Source organism: Macaca mulatta, chromosome 12 (genome assembly GCF_049350105.2).
Source record: "Macaca mulatta isolate MMU2019108-1 chromosome 12, T2T-MMU8v2.0, whole genome shotgun sequence".
In the NCBI taxonomy this organism is placed as follows: Eukaryota; Metazoa; Chordata; class Mammalia; order Primates; family Cercopithecidae; genus Macaca; species Macaca mulatta.
The window spans coordinates 129,210,344-129,234,395 of NC_133417.1; the positions used below are offsets into that span (position 1 = coordinate 129,210,344).

At 39.3% G+C, this 24,052-nt stretch overlaps 2 protein-coding genes across 3 annotated transcripts in view; one reads left to right on the forward strand and one right to left on the reverse strand.

Annotated features, from left to right (window-relative positions):
• The first annotated feature begins 4,332 nt into the window (after positions 1 to 4,332).
• MRPL44 (mitochondrial ribosomal protein L44) lies at positions 4,333 to 16,438 on the forward strand. The gene is made up of 5 exons (XM_015111171.3): positions 4,333 to 4,541; positions 6,424 to 6,892; positions 10,989 to 11,167; positions 14,211 to 14,421; positions 16,208 to 16,438. Exons 1-4 carry the CDS (start codon positions 4,363 to 4,365, stop codon positions 14,380 to 14,382), a joined length of 999 nt encoding a protein of 332 aa, XP_014966657.1. The 5' UTR covers positions 4,333 to 4,362; the 3' UTR covers positions 14,383 to 14,421; positions 16,208 to 16,438.
• Positions 16,439 to 22,481: 6,043 nt separating this feature from the next.
• Positions 22,482 to 24,052, reverse strand: part of SERPINE2 (serpin family E member 2) — a 65,310-nt gene continuing 63,739 nt past the window's right edge. For both annotated transcript variants that reach the window (XM_015111172.3, XM_077957714.1), the window contains exon 9: positions 22,482 to 23,228. In XM_015111172.3, coding sequence (XP_014966658.1) covers positions 23,191 to 23,228 — 38 coding nt within the window. In that variant the 3' untranslated portion in view covers positions 22,482 to 23,190. The remainder of the gene's footprint in view (positions 23,229 to 24,052) is intronic.

Genomic DNA, 24,052 nt, shown 5'->3' on the forward strand with positions numbered 1-24,052 from the left:
CCCGGCCCAGATTCTTAAATTTATAACTTGTAATGGCTATAATTTGGTTAACTCCAATCAAGAGGAAATACTTCAAAAACTTATCAGTGTCTTTCAACAGTTGTTATAACGTATACCTAATCAATGTTTATCTATTCAGTACATGTTAAATCTGTGGAATAGACTGAAAATGAAGTCTACAGTGATTTATTGCTTTTGGACATGCTTCGTCTCCTTGGGCCTTCACAAAAGATTTGGAGACACAATTTCACCCCAGAGAGGAAAGAAGACTTGGTAATTTTGTTCAGTGGTTTTGCCAGGAGTTCTTTTAACCCATCCTCTGGATTTTACCCAAGGTTTACACTGCAGACCAGCATAATGATCACATTGCAAAAATCTGAAACCACTTTTACAATGTTTTATTTATTTAAAAAGCGAAACAAAAGTGTAAAGTTTCAATATTATAGTCATAGTGGTCTAATATCTCTACTTTCCCCCTCATTACCAGTTTTTACTTATTTTTATAACCCTTTAAAATATTCCTTTTTCCTGTAATAGGCATCCCTCTCTCAGATCCAAACATCGCTCAGTTTAGCAGAAACATCAAGGAACATGGGTAAAGTAGAAATACCGTGCTCGACATCTTCCCTGATATTTCCTGAACTTGTTTCTCAAAAGTATCCCTAATGACAGGAAAGAGGATCTGTACCTACAGGGGTTAAAGGGTCAGGCAGCTTTCACTTTTTGGAGGGGAATTTACTAAGTCCTCATCATGCCTGATGACTTTGTGCATGTTATGGAATGTCGTTCCTCCTTTCCATCTCTTCTGCATCCAGCAAAATCCACACTTCCATCTAGACCCAGCACTCTGAGGCCATCCCCTAAGTCTCATGAATATAGAGTATTTTTTATTTTGCCATTTTCATCCAGTTGATTTGACCGTAAGTGTATTAATTATCTGTTGCTATGTAACAAATTACTTCAGAACTTAGTGGCATAAAGCAACAAATGTGTATTTATTTCCTGAGGGCCAGGAGTTTGGGAGCAGCTTAGCTGGGTGATTCTGGCAGAGGGTCTCTCGTGGGGATGCAGTCAAGACATTGGCCAGTAGGGAGTCATCTGAAAGTGTGACTGGGAATGGAGGATCCATTTCTAAGATGGCTCATTCATTCACACGGCTGTTAGTGAGAGGCCTCAGCTACTCATCACATAAGCTTTTCCACATAGTTTCTTAGGCAACATCATAACATAGCAGCTGACTTCCCGATAGAAGACTAATCCAAGAAATGCAAGGTATCTGACCAAAATGGAAGCCATGATGTATTTTATTACCTGACCCCAGAATTGATAAAAACATCCATGGTCTATTGGTTACACGACGAAACCCAGCAAAATGTGAGAGGGGAATATACAAGGGTGTAAATAACAGGAGGTGGGGCTTGTTGAGAGCCATCTTGCTGGCTGCTAACACACCAAAAAAGTTTTTGCTTCCATAATTCTGAATTAACAGAGTTATATTAATATTGATGCATTTTTTTTTTGAGAAAATGTTTTCTGGAATAAGCTCCATGAAACCAATTAAATGTCTTGATCAATTTTCTATACAGCTCAAGTATCCTATTTCTAATTGTATTTTCATATTTATATTGCTTACTTAATGTATTTTCTTGAATTTTTTTCCGCATTTGTTTCCTAAGATGTTGTTTGTTGCTCAGGTTTACTAGGGCTTTTTGCTAATCAGTTTTACTATCGTGAGTTTTCTGTTGTGGCTTTTAGATCTATCAAGTCAAAATTTCCATCAAGTCAAATTTTCCAAAGCTAGGTTGAACAGGTGTAACTTTGGTGAAGACTGATTCTATATCGATATTTATCAGTAACTCCAATTTTGTATGAACAGTTTTAACTATAGTAATTTTCATCCTATGGTAATTATTTCTGTCTGTAATTTTCCTTATGAGTTGGATTAAAGGCCACTATTTGGTAGTTATTCCTTAGCTAATCTATGAAGTAGTGGCAAGTAATCTCAGGGGTTCAGAATTGCTTCATTGTCCAGGAAGGTGCTATAGCAGAATTCACTAACTTTGTTATCCATCTTTCTGTGCCCTGTATTCCAGCTGCCCTCACCATCACTGAAGGAATATAAAAGCAATATCCCTGGCATCAAAACACAAAAGGTTGAAGTGTTCCCCAAGGGTTAAAGTGAACCCTCAATCGCCTTACCTCCTCTTCCTAAGTGAGACTTTTCCCCACCCTTGCACCTGACGCTTACCCAGTGAAAACTCGAAAGTTGTTGACATCTGTGAGCTTTAATCAAATTAGGGCTACCAGCAGGTTAAAGGAAAAATCAGGTTTTTGAGGGCCAAAAAACACATTAGCCTTTTTCTTCCTTGAAGTTTTCTGAGCCTGGGTCCTAGAACCAAGTGCTCCTCCTATTATGTGTTTATTGAATAAATTAACAAATGTATGAGCAAATTTTTAAAAACTGGCTAATTCCTGAGCTCCATGAAGGGCATTAGTAAATCTTTTGAGGACCTACATTTTTTAATCTGCAAATGATGCTTTCATTGTTGTATGACTGAGAAACTCTCAACACGGAAACACCTCATTTTAACTTAACATGATTGTGCTACAACGGACTTTAGATTATTTTTCCTAATAAATGAAACTCTACGGAAATGACAGTTCTCTGCCTTTTCTCCTAATCCATTTATTGGATTGATGTTCCATGAATTTTCAATACTTTACATACATTATAACAAGGTCAACTGTGACCTCCTTTCACCCCTTCTTGGAGAATTTCCTTCAACCGTGTGTGCTCAGGCCCTCTTTTGCTCTCTCTCTTCCCAAAGGGAACCCTTTTATAAGCTGAGATGAACCATTTAGGTTCTCCCTTTGGAAATGGTCAAGCTGAGAAACCTAAACTGAGTTGTATGATCCTGGCACTGAAGGTTCTCCAGCTAAGTCATAGCATGCTTTGTGGTCTGTGTTTCAGAGAGATAAATGTAGGTGAGCTGTATCTGGGGAAGGGAGCTGGTACCAGGCCAATTACAGTAACCACGGAGAGGTGAGGAGAGCCACTAGGTACCTGCAGTGGAAATAAATTGAAAAACCACTTGGTGGTAACTGGACCGAAGAGGGGGTTTGTGGAAAGAACAATCAAAGACACAGGAGTTCAATCTGGGTGACTGCTGGGGACACAGATGCCTTTAAAACATAGATCTCAGAAAGCATTGCCCCTTTGAGAGTCTAGATGTTCAGCAGGCAACTCAAAACGGGGAATTCAAACAAGCCTCCCTTTGTGACTTAATATGTTCTTTTAAAAATTGTACTGTATTAACAGTTTGATAGGAAAGCAATAGAATTACACTGTTACAGAGTGTTAAAGAAGGAAGAAACTAATTCTACCGTTACCGTTTTATGATTTTTTCCAGTCATTTTCCGGATGTTTAAAAATATGTACTATTGGGCCGGGCGTGGTGGCTCAAGCCTGTAATCCCAGCACTTTGGGAGGCCGAGACTGGCGGATCACGAGGTCAGGAGATCGAGACCATCCTGGCTAACACGGTGAAACCCCGTCCCTACTAAAAGATAGAAAAATATAGCCGGGCGAGGTGGCGGGCGCCTGTAATCCCAGCTACTCTGGAGGCTGAGGCAGGAGAATGGCGTAAACCCGGGAGGCGGAGCTTGCAGTGAGCTGAGATCCGGCCACTGCACTCTAGCCTGGGCGACAGAGCGAGACTCCCTCTCAAAAAAAAAGAAAAGAAAAAAAAATGTACTATTAGATTGCTTTTAAAGAAAAATGTTAATTTTGGATAAGCCAACATTTCTGAGTCTAGGGTTTCCAAAACTAAGGCTTTTGGAGACGTGCTGGGTCAAAAATAGAAGCTCGGTAAATACTTGCTCAATAATGGCAGTACTGATGGTCTGGAACACTAAATATAAATAAAAATGTTTTCGTTTTTGAGGATTTAAATGTTTCCTTAACTTGAACGTGAAAGAGATTTTTGTTTGTTTTGCTGTAACGAGAGAAGAAGGAACAAGAGAATAACTGACAGGGTGAAGCAACGTCTCCCAGAAACTTTTGGACGCAAACGCCCTCAAACCCGGATCATTGGAAAGTAACGCCAATGGAGGAGAGAATCAACGCACGCGCAGCACCAAGGCGGCCGCCGTCACCCCGCCCCGGGGCTGTCTCCGCCCCCGCCCTCTCTCAGTCGCCCCGCCCCCGGGGCTGTCTCCGCCCCCGCCCTCTCTCAGTCGCCCCGCCCTGGGGGCGGTCTCCGTCCCTGTCCTCTCTCCGCGTCCCGGGTTCCGGGGGAAGTGTGTTACGGGGACACTAGCCCGACTACTTTCGTTCCGTCCTCCATCGCTCTCTCCCGTGCAATGGCGTCCGGGCTGGTAAGAGTGCTGCAGCAGGGGCCTCGCTGCCTCCTTGCTCCAGTCGTCCCCAAGCTGGTCCCTCCGGTTCGGGGAGTGAAGAAGGGATTCCGCGCCGCCTTCCGCTTCCAGAAGGAGTTAGAGCGGCTGCGCCTTCTGCGGTGCCCGCCGCCGCCCGTGCGCCGGTAGGAGACACCTCGGGAAGGGGTGTCAGGGTGGCGGTCGCAGACACGGGGTCTTCCTCCCGCGGTGTTGTGCCTGCGGCTGATGCGCCCCAGGATTAAGCTTTAGGAAGTTTGCGATAGAGACACCCGTGAGCTGTGGGCGCGTGGCCTGAGGCAAAGAAAATGGATTTGTGCCGCGGGTGGTAGAGCTTCAGGCTGCTCCCGACGTTTTGAAACTACCATTTAGGATTTTGTCTACTGGAAATTGGGAGAAATGGGGCTGGCCGGAGGGTCTTCCTTATGTGGACTTGGGTGTTGTAGCCCCCATTTGTAATACTCGAGAATTCCGATAAGCGAGAAGAAAGCAGTCCACAGCATTGTAAATTAAGGAGAAAAAAAAATTAATCTACAACCTGAAGTCTACTGTCTAGAGAAAAAGGAAAAAAAGTTAGCTTTCGATTTTTGCCCAAATTAATGTTGTTCTGGTAACAGGTTTGGCAGAGAGACAGGTTTTTATGGCTTCAAATCAGATCATACTTTACATAATTTAAATTCCTTCATCTTTTTCTCTTTAATAATGTGTCTTTGACATGTTGTCATGGCATTACAAAGAGATGTACCTCACTCTTTTTTATGGCTCTGTTTATGGGCTTATGAGCTCCATATTATTGCCATTAAAACCTATGTAACAGCGTGTATCTTTATTTCACCTTTGGGGATGCGTACGTAGCATGTAATTTTGAATGCTATTAGTACTTTAACGTTGCCCTCCAAAAAATGTTGATCCACTTTGTACTCCTACCAGTAGGAACGGTCTTCTAACAGATAAGTTTATGGCAAAAAATAAAATCTCTTCTTAATTCCCATTCCCTTGTTTATTATAAGGTTAAGTATTTTAGGCTCTCAAAGTTGGAAGAAACTTTACGGTTTGTACAGATTATATAAGTGTATATATTATATGTATATCTTATGACTTTCAACCCAGCTTTTTATACTTTGCTTCCCTTTGTTTCTTAAAGGGGTTTTATATTGTGTTACGTGTAAGTAATCCAGAGATGACTTAAAGTATACAGGAGGATGTGCATAGGTTATATGCAAATACAGGTATACCTCATACATATTGTAGGGTTGGTTCTAGACCACGGCAATAAAACGAGTCACGTGACTTTTTAAATTTCCCAGTGCATACCTAAGTTATGTTTATACTATTCTGTAGTTTATTAAGTATGCAGTAGTATTGTCTAAAAAGCAATGTATGTACCTTAATTTAAAATACTTCATTGCAAAAAAATGCTAACACAGACACAAAGTGAGCACATGCAGAATTGCTACAAACCTTCAATTTGTAAAAATAAAATGCAATAAATCTGTGAAGCACAATAGACCAAAGTACAGTGAAATGAAGTGTGCCTGTACTACACCATTTATATGGGAGACTGGAGCATCCATGAATTTCAGTATTCAGGAGAGTCCTCGGAACCAATTCCCCACGGATATTGAGGGATGACCATAAATATAACATACCTAGTGTTTATGGCTTGAATCTGTGAAATTATCATTTATGTTTCATACTTAGGTATAAAACATAGTTTCATGATTAGAGCAGAAATAAGGAACCTAAAAGGCTAATGGCTTAGTCTTTTATGTTGAAGAACCAATTTCATGTGACAATTGGATCAACGGGAAAATTAATCCGATCATATATGTAGAATATAGCAAGGGACTTCCAGTATTTATCTGACTTCAGTCTTAACATTTAGAATATCAGCCTGGCATTAAAAAGAAATATAACCTTCTTTCATTTCCTTTATATAATTAATAACATTACAACACAGTGAAAAATTTTTATATCACAGTAAGAGGTTGTTCTCTTTACCATCTCTTACTATCTTTACATTTTCAGTTCCGAGAAGCCGAACTGGGATTACCATGCAGAAATACAAGCTTTTGGACATCGGTTACAGGAAAACTTTTCCTTAGATCTTCTCAAAACTGCATTTGTTAATAGCTGCTATATTAAAAGTGAGGAGGCCAAGCGCCAGCAACTTGGGATAGAGAAAGAAGCTGTACTTCTGAATCTTAAAAGTAATCAGGAACTATCTGAACAAGGGACATCTTTTTCACAGACTTGCCTCACACAGTTTCTTGAAGACGAGTTCCCAGACTTGCCCACTGAAGGCATCAGAAATCTTGTTGACTTTCTCACTGGTGAGGAAGTCGTGTGTCACGTGGCTAGAAACTTGGCTGTGGAGCAGTTAACACTGAGTGAGGAATTCCCAGTGCCCCCGACTGTATTACAGCAAACTTTCTTTGCAGTTATTGGAGCCCTGTTACAGAGCAGTGGACCCGAGAGGACTGCACTTTTTATCAGGGTACGTAATTATTAATTGGACATGCTTGAGAAAGACAGAAGGGAAAATTTTCTTTTGTAATTCGCTTCTTTGATACATCACCTTGGAAGTGAATGTTTGTCCCAAGAAAAACTGAGAAAAACCTAAAACTTTTTTATGGAAGGGCTGTAATTATTCCAGTTGTCTCTTATTATGGATATCATAAAAAGTGAATATTAAATTGTGGGTTGTGATTTCTGAAGGACCACAAGCCATGTCATCTTTAAGTTTACATCCTTAGGGCCAAGGATACTGCCTGCATGAGAGATACTCAGTAGATGTTTGGTGAATGAATGAAGTCAAAGGACAGTATGCAGAGGCCTGTGCTTCAGTACCAGCTGCTGTCTGCTCTTCCAAGTGATAAATCTTGGATTTCAAGTCCCTCTAATGCCTAACTCTTTGTTAGCTAGTGACTTAGCTAATTCGGTTTCTTAATTGGTACAACTTGACTCTCACTATCCGTTTGTAATTTATTAACTGGGAGAAGTTTTATCCTCTGCCATTGGATGAAAACATGAGATTTTGTTCACTTTTTGATAATAGAGAGTCCACACAATCTCTTTAAGTCAGAAAGACAGTTTTGATTCAAGCATCTATCTGACTGACATTCAGTCCTTAAACCAGCATCACATGCTATTGGAATCTGTTCATTTAGTTTTGATACCAAGTTTGATAATTTTGTTAAGAGAATATCTGTATTTACTGACACTTCAGACTTTGTTCATAGGTAAGACCTATCTTTCTCCCCCCAGTTAGTTTTTTCTATAGAAATTCTGACAAAGTCCTCTTTGATTTCCATTCTCTTTACTATAACCTCTGTGGAGTTTAAATAATTTTTGGTCACCATTTTGAAATTCTACAAGGTAGTCATGAAACTATGTTGGAAATATTTACCATATTTTAATGCCTCTTAACAGTTCCAAGTAAAGATCTTACGAAACATAGATAATTCAAATATCTGTTTATAAGTTGAGCTTTGATGTCTCTCATAGTAGAATTGACAGGTTTGGATTGTCCTGTTTCATTTGTTCATCCACTTAATGTTGAGTGCCTTACTATGGGCCAGGCACTCTGCTGAGCTCTGGAGCCACAATCTAAATAGGATTTGATCCTACTCACAACTCATTAGTTAGATGGAATGCAGTGTGGAAGTGCTTTCCTAGAGGTGTTAAGGCGCAGAGTGAATTCAGAGTTCAGGCAACAACCAACTTTAGTAAGGGTAGGAAAGGTTTTATAGAAGCGATTTGTGCCCGTAAAAAAGATGTTTTGGGAAGACAATGTCAAGGGTGAGTGTGTGCTTGGGAACTACAGTTAATTTTTTGTGACTGAATCATATTGCATTTGGAGAAGTGATCAGAGATGAGTCTGGACCTTCAAGAGCCAGTGTACAGAAGAGCCAACAGTGTTACTCAGAAAGTGGTTTGGGCGTCAGTATCAGCGTCACTGGAGAACTTGATAGAAATGCAGATTCTCAGGCACCCCCTCAGAGTACATAATCTCTGGGAGTAGGACCTAGGAATCTTTTTTTTTTTTTTTTTTTTTTGAGACAGAGTCTGCTTTGTTGCACAGGCTGGAGTGCAGTGATGCGATCTCATCTCACTGCAAGCTCCGCCTCCCGGGTTCACACAATTCTCCTGCCTCAGCCTCCCAAGTAGCTGGGACTACAGGCACCCGCCACCATGCCTGGCTAATTTTTTCTATTTTTAGTAGAGACAGGGTTTCACTGTGTTAGCCAGGATGGTCTCGATCTCCTGACCTCGTGATCCACTCGATCTCCTGACCTCGTGATCCACCCACCTCGGCCTCCCAAAGTGCTGGGATTACAGGCGTGAGCCACCGCTCCCAGCCAGAATCTGTATTTTAAGTAGCTCTCCAGGTGGTATCTCTGCATCTGGAAATGAGAACAGCACTCTTAGCCATGCTACGGGGTATGTATTTTGATGATCTTGTATAGTGACAGCTGGAGTTGTTCTAAGTGGGAGGTTTTTAATGATCAAATGCGCATTTTAGAAACATCATTTCTTCATACCCCTTCCCTATTCTGGGGAGGTGAGATTGGAGTATTCAACTTACACCCTACTAGAAAGTTCTAATAATAAATTAGTAAGACCAGGAGCAAATAGCAAAAAATAGAAGGTAATCACTTAAGAAAAATTGAGCTTTCTTTCTATATTCCTACTAATATCTTCGATGGTGGGAAAGAGTTGTGTTTCCTTACCTTACACTTGGTTATTCTATATGACAGATAGCAGTTCAGTGATTTTTATATATGTGCATATACATACATATCCCATAAGGCATATCTACTTCTGTACATTAAAACATTTCAAAATCCCCTACTGAGAATGGATTTATAAATTTTTTTTTTTTGAGACAGTGTCTCACTCTGTTGTCCAGGCTGCAGTGCAGTGGCACAATCACAGCACACTGCAGCCTCGACTTCCTGGGCTCAAGCCATCCTCCTATGTCAGCTTGCCTAGTAGCTGGGACCACAGGCATGCGCCACTACGTCCAGCTAAATTTTTTTTTTGTAGAAACGCGATCTCATTATGGTGTTCAGGCTGGTCTTGAACTCCTGATCTCAAGTGATTGATCCTCCCACCTCGGCCTCCCAGAGTGCTGGGATTATAGGTATCAGCCACCATGCCTGGCCTAATATTTTTTATTAATGAAGTTGAAAGTGTTCTGGTGCTTGGAGGAGTGTTGTAATGAATTGACTTCATTTCATGAACTAAGGGGTCTTTTTAAATTTCTTCCCTCCTGCCTCCATCCATCCATCCATCCTGTTATCGTATTACTAATGTTTGTTAATACAAGTTAATTGGAATATGTAAATTGCTGTAAATTAATGTTTGCTTCCATAGTTTCTATACAGCGTAATGCTTTTTACTGGCAAAATCAATTCTGCTTTGAATGTTCATAATTTCTCAGTTATCTTAGTCATATAAATAATTATTAGTATGTTACAGTTTTAAAAGTTTATGTGAAATTATTAAGCGATTTTTGAAAAATTATTTATTATTATTTTTAGAGACAGAGTCTTGCCGTGTTGCCCAGGCTGGAGTGCTGTGGTAGCATGATCTTGGCTGACTGCCACCTGCACCTCCCAGGTTCAAGTGATTCTTGCACCTCAGTCTCCCTTCTAGCTGGGTTTACAGGTGTGCACCATCACGCCTGGCTAATTTTTGTATTTTTAGTAGTGACAGGGTTTCACCATGTTGGCCAGGCTAGTCTCAAACTCCTGGCCTCAAGTGATCTGCCTGCCTCGGTCCCCCAAAGTCCTGGGATTACAGGTGTGAGCCACCTTGCCCGGCCAAGTTTTTAAAAACATTATTAATGGAGGAAATATTGTTACCTAGAGGCTCTGAGTGCCATTTTACATGAGTTTCTGTAAGAAGTTACTACTTTTTATTTGTTAACTCAATTCTTTAAATATTTTTTTTTTTACTAGTAGGAATATAATTCTGAATTATAAGATAGGGCAGGGTGTGGTGACTAATGCCTATAATTCCAGTACTTTGAGAAGCCAAGGCAGGAGGATCCTTTCAGGCTAGGAGTTGAGACCAACCTGGGCAACTTATGGAGACCTCGTCTCTACAAAAAATTTAAAAACTAGCCGGGTATGGTGGTGTGCACCTATAGTCTCAGCTGCTAAAGAGGCCGAGCTGGGAGGATTGCTTGAGCCCAGTAGTCCGAGGTTTCAGTGTACTTGTGATCACACCTCTGCACTCTAGCCTAGGCAACAGAGTGAAGCCCTGTCTCAAAAAAGAAAAAAAAAAAAATTACAGGATTCTACCTTCTGTGGAATTTTGGTAGATCATAGTATGAAATAGGTTTCTTGGGCTTTCAAGTTTTTTTAATCCAACTATGATTTTTGTAATAAAATGTGTGTAAAAACTGGGGGAATGAAAAAGAATAGTACATTTTTGTCTTTCATTTCCCATTAAGTTTTAAATTTCTGTTAAAAATGTACTCTGTGGCTTCTCTAATTTAAAAAAGTGTAAAGAATATATTTTGAATTGTGGTCCTATTGTTCTTTCTACTAATTAAAATGTATAAATTGTATTTTTATATGTAGGACTTCTTAATTACTCAAATGACTGGAAAAGAGCTCTTTGAGATGTGGAAGATAATAGATCCCATGGGGCTATTGGTAGAAGAACTGAAGAAAAGGAATATTTCAGCCCCTGAATCAAGACTTACAAGGCAGTCTGGTGGCACCACAGCTTTGCCTTTGTATTTTGTTGGCTTATACTGGTTAGTGAAATTTTAATCATAACTTTATAACTTTGAGGAAATCCTAAAAACAGACTTCACATTCCATAAGGAATGTTAACATAACCTCTTCAAATTCCGTAACGTAACTTCTAATTGCATTAAAAGATTTAAAAAAAAATCTCTTCCCCATGTTATTATTTACTACTTCCCTTCCTGCCAGTTATGCTTAGGGGAAGAATCTGAGTTTTGCTAATAGTGGCTTTTGTCAGCCAATAATATTTGCTGTAGACTTTCAGTATGTTATCTTAAATTTTTCTGTGTAAAAGTACAAATGTTGACTTATGTTACAGATTCAACCTTAATCCATTCTTGTCAGTAGCTTCAACTGAGCCTAGATCTGGAAAGGAAGGGCCTTAGTTATCCATCAAAATGTATAAATCAACCCATGTTGAGAGCTTTTTAGTTTTTTTTTTTTTTTTTATGAGACGGAGTCTCGCTCTGTCACCCAGGGTGGAGTGCAGTGGCCGGATCTCAGCTCACTGCAAGCTCCTCCTCTCGGGTTCACGCCATTCTCCTGCCTCAGCCTCCCAAGTAGCTGGGACTACAGGCACCCGCCACCTCGCCCGGCTAGTTTTTTGTATTTTTTTAGGAGAGACGGGGTTTCACCGTGGTAGCCAAGATGGTCTCGATCTCCTGACCTCGTGATCCGCCCGTCTCGGCCTCCCAAAGTGCTGGGATTACAGGCTTGAGCCACCGCGCCCGGCCAGAGAGCTTTTTAGTTTTGTTAGTAAAAAGTTGACCTGCCCCAAATTAATCTCAGATGTTAAGATTAAAGTGTTAAATGTAAATAGTGAATATTTAAAATAGCTAGATTAAGATTTAGGTAAATATTTTTCTAATCCTTGTATCACAAAAAGACTTTATAAGTATAAAAGAAATAGAAGTTACCATGTGGGGAAAATGGATAGTGTTGTAAAAAGTTTTATTTATTGAAATGCAAAAACAGTGAGCTACTCTTTGTTACTTGTCTGTTTGGCAAACCTTTTAAACATATCTTTTATCATCAGTTTATACACTGCTGATAGGAAAACAATGTACCATATTTCTGTGAATAATTTTGACGAAATGCCAAGCATCTTAAAATTTTTTATGTTCTTTGATTTTGGTATTTCAACTTTTGGTTGTTTGCCTTAAATTTGCAGACAAATTTTGTGAACAAAGACATTTGTTGTTTACCTCTTTATGCTCCATACCTTGAACAGTTGCTGGGACGTGGTGGTCAGTAAATAGTTGTTGAACTGAAAAACAATTAGAAATAAATTTGATATTCCACAAGAGGGAAATGATACATGTACATGATGTAATATATAGTACAGCTATTACAGGCAACACTTTAAAAGAATTTTTAATGAGATTGGGATATTTTAGAGAATGATCTTTTATCTAAAAAAAAAATGTAAGAAGTCATTTGCCGTATCACTACAGTGATTACTGTTGGGTAGTTGTGTTTTTGTAGATTTTACATAATGACTTTAAAACATGATCAATGATAAAACCAGCAACGTTAGACTAAAAACAAAATTCTATGCTTGTTATTCACTTTAAGATGACTTTTTCTGTTTCTCAAGATTTGTGCAAATTTGTGTTTATTATTATAAAGTTTAACTTATATAACATTTGTTTCATTTCCAATTATTATCATAACAGATGTTTTTTAGCAAATTTATTGTTGTTCTTTGTGTAGCTTCACTAGTTTTTCTTTAATTTGGCTTCAGTCTTCACTTTCAAATCAGTTTATATCGAATCCGATTTAGTAAATGCAGTTGCTGTGCATGAAACTTTCTGGAGATGCTTCTTTTAATGGCACAGATGAAATTTTAGGTCAGAAAATTTCTAGGAAGTAGTTAAATATATTTCAGAAGTAGCAAAACAAAAAGGATTATAGTTATTTGATGTGCACATTCTACATTCTCTGCTCTCTTGAAGGAACATTTCACGTTTTTTAAGAAGATAAATCATTATGATATAGAAATACCAGTAAAGCAGAGGACTACCTACCTTAGATTTATCAATAGAATACTCATAGCCAACATTGAGTGTTACCTCACTTGGAAATAAATTAGACTGGGTTAGAAATATATAAAATAATTTTAAAATCTGAGCCTGTTTTGAAGCTCTTTTTTTTTATTTCATTTCATTTTTTTTTTTTTTTTTTTGGAGGTCTCACTATGTTGTGCAGTCTGATCTCGAACTCCTGGGCTCAAGCAATCCTCCTGCTTTGGTCTCCCAAAGTGTTGGTGTTAAAGGTGTGAGCCATGGGGTGGCCAAGGCGGGCGGATCACAAGGTCAGGAGATGGAGACCATCCTGGCTAACACGGTGAAATGCCCGTCTCTACTAAAAATACAAAAAGCTAGCCTGGTGTGGTGGCGGGCACCTGTAGTCCTAGCTACTTGGGAGGCTAAGGTGGGAGAATGGCGTGAACCTGGGAGGCAGAGCTTGCAGTGAGCTGAGATCGCACCACTGCACTCCAGCCTGGACGACAGAGCGAGACTCTTTCTCAAAAAAAAAAAAAAAAAAAGTGTGAGCCATCACGCCTGGCCTAAAGTTCTTAATTTGAAGTATAGAACTGGTTTCTCATTTGTGTTAAAGTTTAGATGACAAACTCAAAAGGCATAATTTTTTCAACAGAATCTTTTCCCAAGTTATGTCACACATTAAAAATAAAAATAGTCATAATTCCTGATAATATTTTTACTAGTTTCAGGGTTTTATAAGGAGATATTTATTTACATATTCTTCCAATTCTCTCATCAACAATTGAAAACATAGATGCTTTTTTGACTTGATAGAGTTGTATATATTTCTAATGAAACATGAGTGTATCTTTGTCTAATTACCATATATAATGAACTTGCAACAAATCTAGTTAAAATCCAAAAGATGATCTATCAAAGCTATTGTGTTACTTCTAATGTGTGTTATTGAAATAAGATGTAGATGGCATAATTGCTTTATAACTGCTTTGTGTACTGTCTTATGATATTCCATGTAATTTAAGACTACTATTTGTTCTCTTTCTAGTGATAAAAAGTTGATTGCAGAAGGACCTGGGGAAACAGTATTGGTTGCAGAAGAAGAGGCTGCTCGAGTGGCCCTTAGAAAACTTTATGGATTCACAGAGAATAGACGGCCTTGGAACTATTCCAAGCCCAAAGAAACCTTGAGAGCAGAGAAGAGCATCACTGCCAGCTAGCCAGCCATGAATGTGGCAGCCTGAAACTTGAGACTGAAAGTGAGTTAAATGTCAAAGGTGTTTCAAGCCAGACATTTTCAAAATTGTGAAGAAATAGGTGGTTTTTTTTTGGTTTGTTCTTCTTTTTTACTGTGTTCCCAAAATTAAATAAATGTTAATCAAGTCACAGTGTTTTTGATTTTGTTTTTCTAAAATCTTGGTTTGATCAAATCTTTTTTTTTTTTTTCTTGAGATAGAGTCTTACTCTGTCACCCAGGCTGGACTGCAGTGGTGCGATCTCGGCTCACTGCAACCTCCACCTCACAGGTTCAAGCGATTCTTGTGCCCCAGCCTCCCTAGTAGCTGGAATTACAGGCATATGCCACCATACCCGGCTAATTTTTGTATTTTTGGTAGAGATGGGGTTTCTCCATGTTGATCAGGCTGGTCTTGAACTCCTGACCTCAGGTGATCCGCCTACCTTGGCCTCCCAAAGTGCTGGGATTACAGGTGTGAGCTACTGTGCCCAACCAGATCAAATCTTTTCTTGACATTTTTACAAGAAATTTTCCTAAAGTTCTTGATTTAATTGTATAGAATTTGTATAATTAGGTGTATTTCATTTGCCTCTAGCTTTGAGGTATCATAATTTATGTATCTTATGTGAATTTTTTGCTGTAATACCAATACATTTTTTCTCCACATGTTACATTGCATTTTAATTTGATATACCCAGTAATGGCAGGAGGTTGATGAACTTTGCTTCTGTAATACAATTTTAACTGAAATAGTAATGTTAGAACTCTTTGGGAAATGCATGGTATAGATTATAAGTAGGCAGCTATTTACATGATCCCCAAATTCCAAGTTTAAAATTCTGTATACTTCTAGTATGTTTCTTACTCAGTTTCTATTGTAAATAGCAGGAAAAGGCAAATGTTATGCTTCTCAGAAATTGCCTTTTCTAAGAAGTTGAAACTCAAAAACAGCTTAAAATGTTAATGGTGAAGGGAAAATAAAGCATAGATTTCAGTTCAATTTAGTATTCTAGTCATAATAATAGTACGTACCAAGCACTCTTCTAAGTATTGGAACACATTTAATTCAGTAGAGAGGTTTTGGTGTTCTAATCCTTTGTGGGCAGTTCAATAATCCCCTAACTGCAAATTCCTTTTGATTTATCATTTTTTAAAAACTTTTCGGCAACAGTTATTTTTAGTTTGAGTCTTCCAGTAGTCACTCGCGGGGGTTAACAAGAATAGCAGGACCTACGAGTTGAAAATAGAAAAGAGGTAAAATGTTAAAACCAACAGCACTTTTACCATGAATTCATTTATTTATTTTTTAGACGGAGTCTGGCTCTGTTGCCCAAGCTGGAGTGCAGTGGTGCAATCTTAGCTCACTGCAACCTCCGCCTCCTGAGTTCAAGGGATTCCCCTGCCTCAGCCTCCCGAGTAGCTGGGACTACAGGTGCATGCTACCATGCCCAGCTAATTTTTTGTATTTTAGTAGAGATGGGGTTTCACCATGTTGGCCAGGATGGTCTCAATCTCTTGACCTCGTGATCTGCCCACCTCGGCCTCCCAAAGTGCTGGGATTACAGGTGTGAGCCACTGCGCCCGGTCTGACGTTTTTTTATAAAGAAAGATAAAGGAATTTTGAAGTGCCTTTCCTGAGACTGGCTAGGAAAGTGGAACTTGAGCTTATATTACAGGGTTTATAGCTCCCCAAGGTAAAGCAGAGACTTTTTGGAGGGGAACATTTGAAAAACAACTAGTTGACTGAATTGGTAGGTTAAAAGTAAGTTAAAGTTGACCCTTGAACAACGTGGGTTTAAATTTTGCAGATCACTATGTATACGCGGATTTTCTTCTGTTTCTGCCACCCTGAGACAGCAAGACCATCCTCTTTTCCTCCTCCTCTTCAGCCTACTCAGCATGAAGACAAAGATGAAGAGCTTTTTGATCATCCATGTCCACTTAATGAGTCGTAAATATATTTTCTCCTCCTTTGATTTCCTTTATATTTTTTAGCTTACTTTGTTGTAAGAATAAAGTTTATAATACGTATAACAAAATGTGTTGATTGTTTATTAATATATTATCAGTAAGGCTTCCAGTTAGCCATAGGCTATTAGGAGTTAAGTTTTTGGGAAGTCAAAAGTTATATACAGATTTACTGCTACATAAGGTGTCAATATCCCTAATCCCTGCATTGTTCAAAGGTCAACTATATTTTACCTTTTATTCAGAGTTAACTTCAAATCCTAGTAATGAAACACAAGGATAGAAGACCAAAACCAGTGGTAAAATGCCATTTATGTGTGTTACTCACAAGTAAACATGATTCGATAAGCATCTCATTGGTACTGTAGGAGAAAGGAGATTATATGACGAACTTTTCTGGAAAGCAAAAGACGTCTTATGACCACTTAGCGTCTGTGAGATGGCAGAATCTAGCTGTAGTATGATTCTAATTTTTTTAAGGTAAACATTAAGAAAGTCTAGAGAATTCATTTGCAAACCCAGTAATCCTTTTTCATCCCCGCTAAATAGTGCTGATTGTGCATTCCCAAATTTCGCCTGCTCAGGGGAGTTTGCAGGACCTTAACCTACAATCTTGGAGGGGAACTATCCTTTTAGGTTTTCAAGCTTTTAAAACTTGAATGCTTCCAAATTTACATGTGGGACAAGTCTAGCTCTAGTTGATAAAACTGCTTTGCAAGTAGAGATCCATATGCCTCATGTAGAATGTAATTTCAACATATTTCTAAGTAAAGGCTTCTTTGAACTTAAGTTGCACTTTTTAAAAGCACCCACTAAAATAGGGTAGAAATGTAGAAAATTTAGAAAAATTGACATACATTTTCAATTGTGTATCAAATATAGCTTGAAATTTGGAACCAGTCTCTGAGTAGCTATTTGTCCTATGAGCCTAACTGCATAAATATGACATGTGGGCAGAAGGAACATGTGAGTACAAGGGTGTCGTCAAATGGTGCATGTGACCAAGAGCATTCAGTGACCATGTGAAGGACTAGCTTTTTGACTAATGCCTCGTCCATGTTGAGAAGACAGTCATAAGACTGGAAGGAAGCACTGACATTTGAATTTAGGTTCACACCAGAGAAAGCCATTAGTCATTTACTTTGAAATTCCGACTTTTTCCACCTTTTCCCACTCTCTAGTTCCCTGTGCCCAAAGTATAGTTGTACCAAAAACATCCCCTAGCCAAAAATGCAACATTAATGTCTACAAACTTAGTTACATAACCCCTATTCTTTTAAATTCATACTCTTTATTGTATGCATATGTATAATGAGGAATATTTTTCTCAAAATGTTGTATGTGGTCACAAGAAAGTAAACTAGAAACTAATACTAAACTCCAAGTAAGAATGGAACAAATGGGAGCTTTTTGTGTTCAGCACTGTACTGATTTTGGCCACAAGATGGTGCTGTAATCCTATTGCACAATTTAGTATGTGACTTGTGCCATTATGGGGAATCTATTTTCTACTGATACAGGAAAGATTATGTCTATATGGCACAGGATTACCATGAAATATGACTTTTCAACACCCCTTTCAGCTCTCATATTCCATGAATACTTCTTCAGGAGCCAGCTCACCTTGTTCTTCCCTCGCCTTTGGATGTTACAAGAATTTGATGTATGAACAGTGCACCTCTGATGTGAAGGTATGGATTTTTGAGCTCTTTTCTATTCACTGAAAAGAAGGAAGACTGCAGGGCTGCCATAGATAAAACTTTTTAAAGACTTTTTTGCAGGCCTCTTCTTGCTGTTTCTTTCTTCCTACTTCCTTTTGTTGATAGGAGAAGATGCACTGCGGAGGCAAGGGAATCCTGTGTCCATCGGGACAGTTCCTGAAGCCAGACGTAGACAGTCTTCCCATCAGGACGGCCAGCTCACAGCATCCCTCAGCAGAGGGGTGTGCCCTGAGGATGCTCAGCTGCTGGCATGCTGCCCAAGTTCTCCATCCTAAGCCCACTTTGTTTTTTTTCCCCTCAGTTCATCCCTGTTCCATCTCCTCCAGCCTTAGTTTGCAAAGCCCCTCAATCGTTTCCTCTGGGACCTAGAGGCTCTTAACTTTGGTTGGGTATCAGAGCACTTACTTGAAAGCCATGGTTCTCTCTGTATAATACCAATGATTACTAGATCTAATCCCATCATGTAAACTAATCACAATTTTTCCTGGAACTTATGCAATCAAAAATCACAATCACACATGCTCCTGAAAAAAGAAAGATGTTTTGGCGTTGCTGATGTTTGTGCTTTCCATGAATACTTACTTGTTGTTCATTTATCTGCCTGCCTATGAGTGTTTGCTAACTACAGAAGACTAATGGTTTAAGAAAACTTTCTGGGAGAAAAACAATTGGGAAAATTAAAAACATTAACTTATTCCTTCTTCAATTGAGGAAGAACTAACTACATTATTTGATTATTCAGAGTATCTTTTCATCTGAGCTGTTGCATATTAAAATCGCAAATGAAGGCCTGGCACAGAGGCTCATTTGCATGTAACCTCAGCACTTTGGGAGGCCAAGGTAAGAGGATTGCTTGAGCTCAGGAGTGAGACCAGCTGTGCAGCATAGCAAGACCCTGTTCCTATTTTATTTTATTTTTAAAATTTTAAAAATTTCAAATGAACTCAGTTTGCTCTATTCTGATCCTCTTTTTTGCAGAAGACGTGAGTAAAGAGGTCATTGGAAGAATATTCCCGAGAGGGGAAGAGTTTGACTTTCTGACGATGCTTCCTGTGCATCAACTATTGATGTTAGCATTTTCACACGAAGACATATCAGTAAGGGCCAGGAGACATTTAGCAATAGACTTACACAGTTAATAAGACAAATCTAATTTTAAAACATCAGCTGACCATCTTCAGATGAACTGACTTGACACTGATGTTCACAGGGTTCCTGGCCGTCCACCACCAGGACTCAGTTCTTGGTCCTGGGATTTTTTACTGTTTTTTGTCTAGGAAGGATAGGCATGGAGGCCTGCCACTCTTCTCTTGACCTTTGGCAAGAGATTATAAACTTCAGATGAAGGGGGTATAGCACTAAGAAATTTAAAATCTCATTTTCATTTTGCCACCTAGTATTTTTTTTTTTTTTTAGAGATGGGGTCTCAGTAGGTTGCCCAGGCTGGTCTCAAACCCTTGGGCCTCCCAAAGTATTGAGATTATAGGAGTGAGCCACTGCACCAGGCCCCTAATAATAATTTTATCTGCAAACATTAACAGTGTACTTGGTGTGATGAAGAACGGTGATTTCTGATTTTGCAGATTTCTCATTTAAATCACACCATCTCTATTTTTATCTTCAAGATTCAAAAGAGGGTCAAGATGGGATCATAAACTTAGATGAAGGAGGTATGGCACTAAGAAATTAAAAATTTCACTTCCATTTTGCTACCTAACCATAATTTTATCTGAAAACACTAACGACGCACTTGGCGTGATGAAGAACAGCTGTTTCTCATTTTGCAAATTTCTCATTTAAATCACAACATCTCTATCTCTTTTTCTTCAAGATTTAAGAGATGGTCGAAGGCACAGTTTGGGAATCCCCAGAGAAATGGGGCTCTAAAGCCAGTAGTGTCTTCTACTCCGGCCTCCCAAAGCAGACTCTCAGTAGGCAAATGACATAGTCTTTCAATGTTCACAGGAGGTCGAGGACATAGAAGCCACCTCCCAGCTTACCCAGCTCTCAACTCTCTCCCAGCTGTCACCACTGATCACTCTTAGGAAGTGGGCAATTGCTCATCTGCTGGCCCAGGGGAAACGCCTGCATTCCTGCTCTTTCTTACTCCCCCTGCATGTGAAGCTCATGTATTATTCAGTTTTTCATTTTCAGAAAACAGCACTCCCGGTACAAAGGCCATTCCCTTGGGCCTCTTTGTAAACTTCTGTTATGATTGGGATTTTCTTTTGCTTCAAAATTTCCTGTCATATCTCCTTTTTAGGACAGAGTCAAAGGCCAGTAAATCGGAGCTTTCAGTGTATTTGTGTTAGTACCTACTCTCTTCCTCCACGGTGTCCAAGGCAGAATCGGAAGTACCCATCTCATGACCTGTCAAAAGAATGACTACACTGATGGTTTGTCTGTTTTAACAAATGTCTGTCATTTTGTTACTTTAGGAAAACTGCAGCCTGTCTCTTGTTCAAACTCAGTGTGACATCTAATCTATATGATAAATTACTTGCTCAAACATGTCTATATACTGAGGCTGGAGGACTGCTTGAGGCCAGGAAATTTGAGAGCAGCATGGGCAACACAGCAAAGACCCCCATCTCTACAAAATAATTTTTTTTTTAAATTGCCAGGTGTGGCGTTGCATGCCTGTAAGTCCTAGCTATTCAGGAGGCTGAGGCAGAAGGGCTGCTTGAGCACAAAGTTCAAGGCTGCAGTGAGCCATGATCACACCACAGCATTACAGCCTGGGCAACTGAGAGATCTTGGAGTGATGGTGTAAATGAGAACTTTGCAAAATGAGAAATCACCGTTCTTTATCACACCAAGTACACTGCTAATGTTTGCAGATAACATTATTATTAGGGGCCTGGTGCAGTGACTCACTCCTGTAATCCCAATACTTTGGGAGGCCCAAGGGTTTGAGACCAGCCTGGGCAACATAGGCAACATACTGAGACCCTATCTCTAAACAAAAACAATTATTAGATAGCAACATGGAAATGGAATTTTAAATTTCCCAAAAAAAGTTTTAAGGAAAAAAAAAAACATGTCTACACAGCAAAAATGATCTATCACAGGCCTGTACTTTTTGTGGCAGTCTCCAAGTCTAAATTTATTTCAGTTTCCCTCAGGGAAAGGAGTTTCCATAAATTTGATCATTTTGAAGTAAGACAAGGCCTACAGACCATTGACTTAAAGATATCAAAATGTAAGCCGGGCACGATAGCTTACACCTGTTATCCCAGCACTTTGGGAGGCCGAGGCAGGCAGATACCTGAGGTCAGGAGTTTGAGACCAGTCTGGCCAACATGGTGAAACCCTGTCTCTACTAAAAATACAAAATTAGCCAGGGGCAGTGGTGCGTGCCTGTACTCCCAGCTACTGGGGAGGCTGAGGCAGGAGAATTGCTTGAACCCGGGAAGTGGAGGTTGCAGCCAGTCGAGATCACGCCACTGCACTGTAGCCTGGGTGACAGAGCAAGACTCTGTCTCAAAAAAGAAAAACAGAAAAAAACAAAGTACACATACATAATTGTGAACAGCAAAGCTCAGCCCACTTGACAAATAATTCCAAATGGCAAACTGATGGAGTGCCGAATGTGAGGTTTTAATGTATAAAGGCAAGTAGGACTCAAGGGCTAAAAAGAAAAACTGTTTTTAAGTTTTGGTAAATATTTTAAACTTAAATTCTGATTTAGGTTAGACCACATAAATCTGTAAGAAATTCGTTTTTTAAAAAGCAGGCAAATGGTAACATCAGAATTAGGATGTTTTGTAGGCTGAACGCAGTGTGGCTCATGCCTGTAATCCCAGCACTTTGTGGGGCTCAGGTGGGTGGATCACTTGGGGTCAGGAGTTCAAGACTAGCCTGGGCAAGATGGCGAGGTACATCTCTATAAAAAGAAAAAGGAAAAAAAAAGAATTACGATGTTTGAGTTCAACTTGGAAAGTTACCTCAAAAAAAACCAAAACCAAAAACAAAAACAAAACAAAAAACCTGTCATTTCGAAAAACTCCTGCCTATCACCAATCACCAAAAACGAAACAGTCCCTGTTCCCTGAGATTTCCAAAATACATGGCACCTAGCAACTTCATTCTGCACTTGCTACAAAATCCGTTTCTTTGCTGAGAATTCTTAGCCATTGCTGGAGTGAATGTAGCTAAGATTAAAACTAGGATTACTGTAGTAGTTAACTCTGTTGCAGTGATCTATAAAATGAGGCGTGTTGAAGCGGGTAAAAATGTTTGATTGTCAGGTCTAGAGGAAAAGGATAGGAAAAGTTTCCGGGCTTTGAATTTCCTGATGTTTACATAAGTACAAAGGTTTATAAGAAGACGCTGACGTATGTTTAAAAGGCTCAGTTTCTTCTATTGTATTTTCAAATAGCAGAGAAATAGCTTTATTTTTACTACTCATAACAGTTTATTTTTACTTTGTACAAAATACAAAAATGCAAATCCAAGGAGTACAGACCAGTAGTGACAGGCACACTGCACAACAGCAACCTTGTCTAGCAAGACATGGGTTTTTTAAACTTTATTTTAGTGAATACATGCATTATATAAAACAACAACAACAACAAAAACACAAAGAGGCTAGAGATTTCACCGTTTCTACCCCCAAAATAATGCTTGCTATCAAGACTTTGGAGGGGGATGGGGGAAAAGAATTTAAAAGGCAAATAATATTTTTTTCATAAAAAGTAAAAGCTACCATAAAACATTTTTTTTTTCTGTCACACTGATTAAATTTCTTCTGAGAAGCCGCACATATAGACAAAACAAAACAAAAATTCCTGAACTGGACAAACAGCAAATACTCAGGAGGGTTGTTAACCTAGGTAACAGTTCAGTAGTTTAAAGAATCTTTTAGACATTTCGAAGCCTTTCTAGTCATTCCTCAGTACAGGGTTCCAGCCATCCTGCTTGTTTTTTCCCTCCAATACCTCCCAGCACAGAAACGCTTGCATCGAGTCTGTTCCTAAGAACTAGTTTTGAAAAAGAAGCGATGTACAAAAATATTTAACAGAACTATGAAAGATGCAGGAAAGGAGTCTTTCTTTGTAGCAAAGTAGTCGTTGCTTTGCATGGTTTCTTTTGTGTACTCTTCAGGGTTTGTTTATCTGCCCCATGAATAACACAGCACCTACAGAATTAAAAGAAAACAATGCATGACTCTAAATTAATAATCCTTAAAATAAGCAACAAGGATGAATAAAAAATAAGAAACAAACAATCATGTTTGACCTCTTGCTCAATAGTGTTGCCCATTAGAACTTTCTGCAGTGGTAGAGATGGTCTATATCTTTGTTGTCCAGCATGGTAGCCACTAGTCACATGTGGCCAGAGAGTGCTTAAAATGTGGCTAGTGTGACTAAGAAATTGAATTTTAATTTTATTTTTTATTTCCTGAGACAGAGTCTTGCTCTCTCACCCAGGCTGGAGTGCAATAGCGCAATCTTGGCTCACTGCAATTTCCGCCTCCCAGGTTCAAGCGATTCTGCCTCAGCCTCCCAACAAGCTGGGATTACAGGCACCCACCACCATGGCCAGCCAATTTTTTGTATTTTTAAGAGATGGGGTTTTGCCATGTTGGCCAGGCTGGTCTCGAACTCCTGACCTCAGGTGATCCACCCGCCTTGGCCTCCCAAAGTGCTGGGATTACAGGCATGAGCCACCGCACCTGGCCAGAAATTGAATTTTTAAAGTTAATGTTAAGTAGCCACATGTGGCCAGAAGCTCCCTCATTGGCTGGCTCAGTTCTGGAGCATGCCAATTAGAACATCACAGATGCAATGAGATAAGAGGATAAGGAACTATCTTGTATTACTGATTACATAAAATAGTAAAAGCTAAAATATATATATTAGTGCCTACTCTTGTACCAACAAGAAGCCAACCTCTCTACAAAGATAAACTTATACTTCATAATTGTAATAAGCAGTCAGCACTACTGTTGTCCTCATTTTA

What these genes read in the sequence shown, in the direction of transcription:
- MRPL44 (XM_015111171.3), top strand. Translation starts at nt 4,363, where the DNA reads ATGGCGTCCGGGCTGGTAAGAGTGCTGCAGCAGGGGCCTCGCTGCCTC. An exon ending in GGACTGCACTTTTTATCAGG is followed by an intron (nt 6,893 to 10,988) that starts GTACGTAATTAT and finishes TTTTATATGTAG; the next exon opens with GACTTCTTAATTACTCAAAT. An exon ending in TATTTTGTTGGCTTATACTG is followed by an intron (nt 11,168 to 14,210) that starts GTTAGTGAAATT and finishes TTCTCTTTCTAG; the next exon opens with TGATAAAAAGTTGATTGCAG.